The following is a 10489-nucleotide window of genomic DNA, read 5'->3' on the forward strand; positions in this document are numbered from 1 at the left end:
TGTGTGTGTGTGTGTGTGTGTGTGTGTGTGTGTATGTATGTATGAGTGTGTGTATATGTTTGTGTGTCTGTGTTTGTCCCCACAACATTGCTTGACAACCGATGCTGGTGTGTTTACGTTCCCGTAATATAGCGGTTCGGCAAAAGAGACCAATAGAATAAGTACTGGGCTTACAAAGAATAAGTCCTGGGGTCAATTAGCTCAACTAAAAGGCAGTGCTCCAGCATGGCCACAGTCAAATGACTGAAACAAGTAAAAGAGATACATTGGAGATTCATCACCATATCCTTATTTATAATACAGTTGTACAACTGACAGATAAACCCTCTGGTTTCAATAATACAATAGTAGTAGAAGTACAGTTATTAATGTTTTAGTTTCTATATTAACTGTTCTGTAGCACAGAACCTTGACTACACTTCTTTCAGAGAGAATGATCCATGCCAAGAGTGCTGCAATGTCAAGATTTTGTTGAAAACTACAATGAGTTCTCTTTTTGTCCTATACAAGCTGAAAAAATTACAAGCTAATTATTTTGCTGTGATCTTTTAATAAGCTGATGTGTAGACAAAGATAGTTTTTAAAAACGTTCTCTTTTAAAATATTGTGTGAGGTCATGTTTACATGTGATGAATTTATTTTTCAGAGAGGAACAATCTAGGGGGCATAACTCTGCTTACCTTGATAAGTTTGTAACTAATATTAAGTGTTCTAATCTTAAGTAACTTCATATTGAAGATATTGTAGAATATGTAGCTTTTTGGAAGTATTTGTTTATTTAAATAGTTGAACCTTTAATACAAGACTAGAAATTTATACTGAATGATGGATTAAATTCAAAGCTAATATTTACCTACCCTTAAGGGCAGAAATGTTTTACTAATAAATCAAAACATTTTGCCCCACATCATGTGCCCAGCCACCTATTGATTTCTATCCATTCCTAATTCTGCTTTACATCTACTATGGATTAATAACATCCATTTGGATACATACAAAAAATTATCCTCTTGCCATATATACATATTATCCTCTTAATTGTCTTAGGTATTATCTTTTGAAATTATGAGCATGTCATTTGAGCTTTTTATAAAAATATGAATTATAATTATTTTAAAATCTTATATTCCGCTTCAAAAATTACAGAAACATTTTGTGATTAAACCAAAAGAACCATGGAAAAAGATATTTTCTTAAAAATTACAAAAACTCGAGTAATTTAACCAAAAGAATTACGGAAAAAGATATTTCCTTCATGTGAGAGAACATTTTGTGTCATTAGCAAAAATACTTTGTAAAAGTATAATAGAAGATGGAAGGTCACTTAAAACATATATAGAGCTTAAATAAAATGGATACACACTATATAATAGGCAAGATTGTTTTCCATCAGTTTTCCAACAAGATCATATTTAAAACTTAGCTTCATGCTAAACTTTCATTGAAAGACAAAAATCATAATCCTACAGAAAAGCACAAAAAGCATATAGCAGTATTTCTAACTTTTTAACACAGAGCAAAATTATCAGTGTGAAACAAGGTTATTTTCAGTTTCTCTTTATTAGGCTTTTCAACATAACTTCATTGAAAGCACAAGCTGTTCTAATTAAAAACAACGTTTCTGAAACACAACAACACTGTTGAATGAAGTCAAATTTTTTTCACTTATTTACTTCTCTGGCCTTTCTCAGTCTGCAACAAAATCTATGTAATCACATAAGTACATGTATGCACACAGGCACCCATGCAAGCATGCACGCACACACCTTTAAACACATGCTAATATAAAACTAGTCCTTAGTAGAATTTTATGCTGCAGGTCAACAAGTCTTCAAACTACTGACTTAATTTGCTTCTAGAGCAACCAGAGTATGGTTCCATTGTTAGTATCAAGTGTTGGTTTATTATTAGAATGTGTTATTTGTATATTCAGTTTGTTACATTTAGCTATTTAAATTAATCTCAATGGAAATTGCATTTTACAAACAAAGCAATAAAATAAAACATTTTATCAAGAACAGATATTTAAGTTTATGAATCAAATTATTATATTTATTTGTGTATAATAGACACTTTTTCTAGATTTTAAACCTAAAAATAAGGAGTGCACATAAAACATGGCAACTAAATCTTACCTATCGTAAGTTTATTTTATCTATTACCCAAGTTAACTGATTTGTAATGAAGAATTTAAACCACTATAACATGTTTCTATGATAGGGATAACACATATATAGTCATATACTCATAGGTAACTGGTAGTTTTTTACTCAAATAATGGATATGAAAAAACAGCCTGTAACTTATTTACTTAACTTTGCTTTGGATTTAGAATCCAGTGTGCACTAATATATACTCACATATACCCACCCACCAGCAAATGATTGAGTAGATGTCACTGTGCAGTCTATGTAAATATCAGCATTGTAAATAAACACAGAAGATATCACACATGAAATCAAACATGACCACATATGAAGAATCTGACTTTGCTAAATCAAAAGTTTCTGTGATGATAGCCATGTTACATTGCTCATATCTGGCTAAAGTTTTCCCTGTACCAGCAGAAATTCATTAGTAGAAGTGTTGGAAAGAATTCTTATAGACAAAAGTGATTAGAAACTAAACCATGAACACTAAAGGATTTTATGAGACTGGTTTTAAGCTGTGTGTTACTGAATATGCTGAACAGTATTGAAACAGTATGTGCTAAGAAGGTTTCGCGCATTCGGAAAATTAGTGAGAGAATGTTGGAAACACAGAATCAAGAAAATACCAACTATAATAAACTGTCTTTTTATATAAGAAACTTGAGAAAGATTTATATACTAGGGCATGTGAATAACATGTGAATGGATTTGTCACAGTGACAAAAAAGTAATCAATAGATAACTCACAGCTATCAAATGGATAGCTTACAGTTCTCCAGGAATAGAAGTATGCATAATGTTACACAAAAGTTCCACATTTCAGTTGGATGGTGAATGCAAATCATGAACGGAGATGGGCTTCCCCTTACATCAACAAGCTGGTGGTGATGACTAATTCATGAAACTATTGTGTGGTTATTACAAACACATTTAAGGCTGCTAGTTGGCAGAATCATTATCATGCCAGATGAAATGCTGAGCAGCATTTCATTTGTCTTTATGTTTTGAATCCAAATGCTACTAATGTCGACTTTGCCTTTCATCCTTTTGGGGCTCAATAACATAAGTACCATTTGAACACTGTGATCAATATAACTGATTGCTCCTTCCTCACAAGTTTAGGCTTTATGTCTACAGTAGAAAGGATTATAAATACATTCTGAATTGTGTTCATTAAAATCAATTCATAAATGTTTATTTCATTCTAACTCCACCTCATGAATTTAATGAAAGTATTTAAATGGAAACATTCAACAATAAATATTATAACATTGTGCATTATGGCATTTATATCCTTTTGTACTGATGGTTGATAGCAATAATTCCATACATTTGCTAATAAAGTAAAAAGATCACTTTTAACTGGGAAAGTTCAATAATTAGTTAAAATTGGCTTTTTTTTTTTTCAAAATACATAACTTATTCGATAAATTTTTTACAGCAGTTATACTGGTACAGAGATTGTTGTAATTTCAGTGATATCTGATCAAAATTAATGAAGTGCTTGAACCCATTTACATCCGTTCATATTGTGTTTCAATTTTACCTGTAAATTTCTTTATAATCCCTCTTTGTCACTCTTTCCCCAATATACATAAAGAGACATGATTATTATGGCACAGAACATACACCTAACAAAACTGGAGACAGAAACTAGGTCTACAACAATGGTCTGTTTCGACCAATGATTTATTCAGAAACAGATTTATACACACCTATTGAATGTCATTTATAATATCAGAATACCTAGTCCAATGGATTGAAAATTCAGATTAAGTAATAATGAAGCAAGAAAGCAAATATCAAAGGTATCTAAGTTGGAGTAGTGATTGACAACACAAACATATACACAGAAAGGCAGTAATATTTTAGTTTTGTAATAATCCACTTGAAATTTCAAACATACAGTTACAAATAATAATTCTTTTAATTGATAATGTAATGTATGAAGGCAGACCATGAAATGAAGACAGAGATACAAACACAAACATACATGAACTCTAGAATATGGTGAAGACAGTTTCTTTGCTAAAAACAAATAAATCTGTTTAAATATATGTATAGGTATGCAAATATCCACAAACATACATTTACACACACACATATATATATATATATATTTATATAATCATCATCATCATTGTTTTAATGTCCACTTTGTCAAATGGAGTTCGTAGAAGCAAATTTTCCTCAGATGGATGCTCTTCCTGCTTCCAAGCTAAGTAATTTTTTTCACAGAAGACTAGAAATGAGGGACACGGCTTGTAATAAGGTGATGCTCATTGACAACTATCATGTGATATCAAGACAGTATCTATTTTACACACACACACATATACATATCATCATCATCATCATCATCATCGTTTAACGTCCACTTTCCATGCTAGCATGGGTTGGACGATTTGACTGAGGACTGGTGAACCAGGTGGTTACACCAGGCTCCAATCTGATTTGGCAGAGTTTCTACAGCTGGATGCCCTTCCTAACGCCAACCACTCCGAGAGTGTAGTGGGTGCTTTTACGTGCCACCGGCACGGAGGCCAGTCAGGTGGTACTGGCAATGGCCACGCTCAAAATGGTGTCTTTTACGTGCCACCTGCACGGGAGCCAGTCCAGCGGCACTGGCAACGACCTCACTCGAATGTCCTTACACGTGCCACCGGCAGAAGTTCCAGGGCACTGGTGCCATCACGATATATATATGGAAAATAGATACTGCTGAATGCTAGGAATGTTCCTCCTAAGAAGGGGTCTTAGTAGCAGTGGGTGTTCAGAGAGCACAATTACCAAAGTAAGAAAGGCTGGAAAAAAGTTCAGGGAGCTACTACCTCTACTGGAAACAAAAGGCTTCTCCCTCAGGGTAAAGTGCAGATTGCATGATACATGCGTATGAAGTGCAATGCTGCATGGTTGTGTGACATGGACTTTGTATATAGAGAATTTGTAGAGGCGAGAAAGAAATGAAGCAAGCATGTTTCACTTGATGTGAAATGTCAGAGTGCATGAATGACAGAACATTAAAGAGCCGAGAAAAAACTGCATATTAGAAGAATCAGATGTAGTGTGCAAGTGAGAAGATTGTGATACATATTGACATGTAATATGTATGGAGGATGATAGCTGTATAAAGAAGTGCCATACACTCAGAATGAATGGTACCTGTGGAAACTGGAAGATCAACAGAAAATTGGGATTAACTGTGCCCAATACACAACCTTCACTCTCCCCTCACCTTCCATCATACTCTTGTCCCTTTTCACTCACACATTCTGGGTTTCTATCACCATTCTATCTCCTGGATGTTACCTTCTATCCACATTGCCTTCAATATATGTACAGATCTCAGACCATTGAGTATCCTTATCACTCATCTCACTGTCATGTATCCCTCTTATCATTATCATTCATGGAATCACAGGAAAGCTGACAGAGAAGACATGCACAGATGCAATAAGTACTAAAGCACCTGTAAAATATATTTCCTCAAATACCCAGATGGCTCCCTAAGAAATAGTTAGCTTTTGTTACCAGATGACTTAATTAGTAATAGAGGTGGGTGTTCTGAAAGTGTTGTAGCCAGTGTAAAATTGAATCTGAAGTTCAAGGAGCTATTTCTGGTAAAAAAAAAAAAAAAAAAAAAAAAAAAAAAAAAAAGAAATTGTATGATGCTTTTGTATGTACTACAGTGATGCATGGTAATAAGATATGGGCCTTGACTGCAGGAGATTTGCAAAAGCTAGAAAGAAATGATAATGTAATGTTAGTGCATTTGATCAACTGAGCACAAATGAGCTGAGAGAAAAACTGGATATGAGAGAAATCAGATGTAGTGTGCAAGAAAGAAAACTGCACTGATAAGGATATGTAATGCATATGAAGGATATCAGTTGTGTATAAATTAGTGTGGAGATTTCCAAGATGATGGAACCTGCGGAAAAGTGGCACATAAGAAGTCGTGTAACATTCCAAAATGATGAAGACCAAACTTAGGATGTTGACCCCATGGAGGAGATAACAAAAGACAAAAAGTATTGATAGCAGACAGTACTGGAGAGAACTTGTCTATCTTTGCAACCATTGCAAAACAGACATTTAAATGGTGGTAATGATGAGAGGTGTATATATGTATATATATATATACATACACCCCTCATCATTACCACCTTATATATATATATATATATATATATATATACAATGGTATTTATATGAGCCTAAAGCTTATAGCGATCACCGTACCATGGCTAAGAAAAATAGTCTAATAATGAGACATATAAACTTTTGACAGAAAATGTAGGCTTTCCTATTTGCGTGAAACTCAAACTCACATCCCTTTGTTAACACGACTAAGTGTGTTACCATTACACCAGCGAACTAGCCTCCCTGTTTCTGTCAAATTTAAGAAATATTTTAGTTCAAAGATGTTTTTGCAAACTTTCTATATGCTTTCAGTGCAAATCGTTTTGTCATACAGTGTCGGGTTTTACAATCCTGTAAATAATAACAATGGCATTTATATAAGCCTAAAGCTTATATAAATTATTATTAAAATGACTTAAATGTACAGAATATCAACAGACCTGATTGTAAGACCATTCAGAGCAAACACAAAATGTTCTGCTTTTTTTCAGGAATACATTTTCTCAGTTATCTAAACTATTGCATACAGCTGTGTTTGCTTCGTATGTTAAGCTCACTATTGAACTGGAAGCAATCCAAAGGACCTTCACAAAAATGACTGACACCCCATGCACCAGACAAGCTATAAGATTGTATTTCAGATTGTATTCCCTGAAATGAAGAAGATAGCCATATGTAGATATCTGTATCTGGAAATGTTAGGATTGTCTGGTGATAAAGTTTGGCATTGCAAACTATATAAATCTCCTGACTGGGTACAACTGTAAAAGTGTTGACCTTTTTAAAAATAATGTGATAAATTCGACATCATAATACACTAAAGTAAGAGTTGTAAATCTTGGCCGCAGATGACACATACAAAAGGAGAACTCACTCCCACTTCAATAATTAGTAAGAAGCCAGATGTCAAAATACATACATCAAAAATTAATCTATAAATTTTACATATATAGAACCATCACCATCACAATAAAAGAAACAAAAAAAAATATATATATTCCAATGCAAACTAGCAAGTTGATGGGCTTAATATATCAAGTTAAATAAGTTTTCAAATGATTTAAAACTTGTTTCTTGAATACGTTAGATAACACAAACAGATGAATGATTTTAGAATGCACTTCAGTACAAACTACATAAGAACAAAAAATTAAAAAGTGAACTGATTGATCCATTTTGAATTTATATTTGAGTTTCCTTTTAACAATATCTGAAACTCCTTCCTTGTAAGATGAAATGAAATGAATTAACATGTAGTGGAACACACACATTCTCTCTCTCTCTCACACACACACACACACACACCAACTGGGAAATAAAGAAAAACAAAGAAAAACTGCAAAGCGGTTGTAACCCATTTCCATGGTTTCCAAATTCACAGAGGGGAATAAAAAGCCATTAATTTGTCAGCTTTGGATGTTAGTAAATTATGTTTGCCTAATTGATTTAGTCAAAAAGTTATGCCAACAATTTTCAAAATTTTACTTCTTGTTTTTCAATGTTATTAGTCAATGAATTAATATGTAGTAATATCACAACTTTGTTAGTTAACTGGACCAGAATATTTATAGCCTTTTGCAACTACGCGTTCCAAATTCATACAGATCAATAGATATATAACACAATCATAAGGCAGATGAAAAGATAAGTTAGAGCAACATTTCTCCCTAAAATTCATAAAACCTACAGCAAGAAAAGCCTTTGATTACAAGCTTCAAGTAGAAGTGAAAGAAAAAAGCTATATGACAATGAAATAATATAGGAAGATGATTTTGGCAATATTGTTACTTATGATGATAAAGATATGGGATTGAATCAACTTACTGTTTTGGGAGAAAGTAGATTCCTTAGAAGTCCTAGTGTCTTGAGCAATACATTAGGATCAGGGTCAGACAGCAAGCGGAATAACTGTTCTGTCTGTAATGATTCCAGGATCTGGTGTTTCATCTTGTCACTCACTTGGAAAGTCATGTTCTGAATTATAAATCATCATAGTATTAGAATATATTGCCACTGAGCATATAGCAGGATGTTGGGGCAAACTAGAAAATATTACTGATGAATAAAATTATATTCCAGTACTACACTATGAAGATTTACTACATTTTAATAGATACCTTGACCAATTAATGTCTGGTATCATAAATTTATCTGACTGATATCTGGTATCATAAAAAATCTCCATTTGAATAGAACATTACATAAAGAATTTTGATTTATTTAAAAATATATTGGTATGGTTCATATTTAGGTAATTTTTAAACATTGTGGAAACTATAGTTGAACCATCATAAAATACATTTTAGTTCATTGCAAAATAGTTACAACAGAATTATTTAAAAGAACACCAGTCTAAACCACATCAACACAGTGAAGTCAGATTAAAATATATAATTACAAACTAGAGAGAAATGTGTGAGTAAGTGTGTGTATGTGTGAGTGTATGTGTGTACATGTGTGTATGTGTCTGTGCATGTGTATATATATATGTATGTGTGTGTGCATGTATGTGTGTATATATATGTATAAGTGTATATGTGTGTGTGTGTGTGTGTGTATGCATGTGTGTGCACACGCTTCTGAAAAGCTTATGGAAAAAATAACTTACCATTAAGCCCCAGACACCATTTAATCGGAGCAAGGAATCATCACTGTTGGTCAGCTTGACCAGAATGTTCAAACCCCCAGTTTCAAGAATAGGCTATGAAACCAAATAGACACAGATTACTAATATAAGTATAAAACTATGTTTAAAGATTAGCCTTGAATAAAGCACTGAAAAACAGTTGCAGAGCTATAACTGAAATTACGAATTCATATATTTATCAAAATCTTGATAATAATACATTTTAGATTTAACTTCTAGTTATATCTGATCCAACTATAGAATATAGTAATCCTTTAAACAAAGTCTCAAACTAAACTAATTAACTGTACCAATCAAAGTAAACAATAACAGAATATGAAACATTTTATTTCTAAAATAGAAACTAATGAGAAAATCTAGTTGAATTTTTTAGAACTTCAAATATACAAAAACTTTATGATTGATTTAAAATTTTCCTAAAGCTCTCACAATTCACAAAAACACGATTCAAATAAGATTCATTAATTCTTTGAAATAAATTATGAAAATTTTAACTTCGTTTAAAGTGTAGAAAATAATCCTAACATACCACATAAACACATTCAGAGCATAAAGTAATGTATTTTATGAAAAATTATATTTGGTCACGAGGAAAATAATAAAATGCATAAATAGGAAATATATTTTTAAAACTACATATATAAACATTGAAAGCAACATACGAGTTGAGATAGCAGTCATCTAGATAATGCATTCCTTTCCTTTCTAAAAAGGATATAACCATATTCTATATACATCTACACACACACACACACAAATACAAACATATGTCTGTATATGTATATCTATATTTGTGCATGTATATTTGCATACATGTATACATATAATGCATACACTCATACATAACACACACACACACAAACAGGTGTAGGCATGGTTGTATAGTTAAAAAGTTTACTTTACGCCTGACTATGCAGTCTCAGGTTTAGTCCAACTACTGCAAAAACCTTAGGCAAGAATCTTGTACAATAGCCTCGATTCAATCAATGCCTTATGAGATGACTAGAATTGGTAGATAGAAACTACACAGAAGCCTAGGTGCATGATTGAAATATAAGTATGTACAATTATATTTAAGATATTTGTGTACACTTGGATGTGAAAACACCATCACTGCAGAAATTTCTTGAGCATAAAATTTTCCTTTTACACAATACAGAATCCATTCTGTATATGTTTGTGTGTGTACATATATATATATATATATATATATGATTTTACCGATAAAGGTTTTTTTTCATACTGAACTACTTGGCAAAATTGTTAATTATTAATTCTATTACTAATTGACGATTCCCTGCCCTTATTCTTGTATATATATATGTATATATATATATATATACACAAATATATATATACATACATACCTATATATACATACACATATATATATATATACACACACATACATATATACACATACATATGTAAATATACATATATATATATATATATATATATATATACACATACATATACGTACATATATATGTATATATATATACATACACACATATATACATATATACATACATGTGTATATATATAT

General features: G+C 32.0%; 1 protein-coding gene across 7 annotated transcripts in view; it reads right to left on the reverse strand.

The window, feature by feature from the left end:
* Positions 1–10489, reverse strand: part of LOC106884361 (armadillo repeat-containing protein 8) — a 68182-nt gene that overhangs the window by 6362 nt on the left and 51331 nt on the right. For 3 of the 7 annotated variants that reach the window (XM_014935712.2, XM_014935711.2, XM_014935710.2), the window contains exons 14-15: positions 8902–8994; positions 8118–8267 (exon numbers count right to left, since the gene is read on the reverse strand). The exons of 2 other annotated variants lie outside the window; for them this stretch is intronic. In XM_014935712.2, the coding sequence (XP_014791198.1) occupies positions 8118–8267; positions 8902–8994 (243 nt within the window). The remainder of the gene's footprint in view (positions 1–8117; positions 8268–8901; positions 8995–10489) is intronic. 2 more of the 7 variants (XM_014935714.2, XM_014935715.2) reach the window with 1 other exon arrangement.

Source organism: Octopus bimaculoides, chromosome 2 (genome assembly GCF_001194135.2).
Source record: "Octopus bimaculoides isolate UCB-OBI-ISO-001 chromosome 2, ASM119413v2, whole genome shotgun sequence".
NCBI classification, from domain to species: domain Eukaryota; kingdom Metazoa; phylum Mollusca; class Cephalopoda; order Octopoda; family Octopodidae; genus Octopus; species Octopus bimaculoides.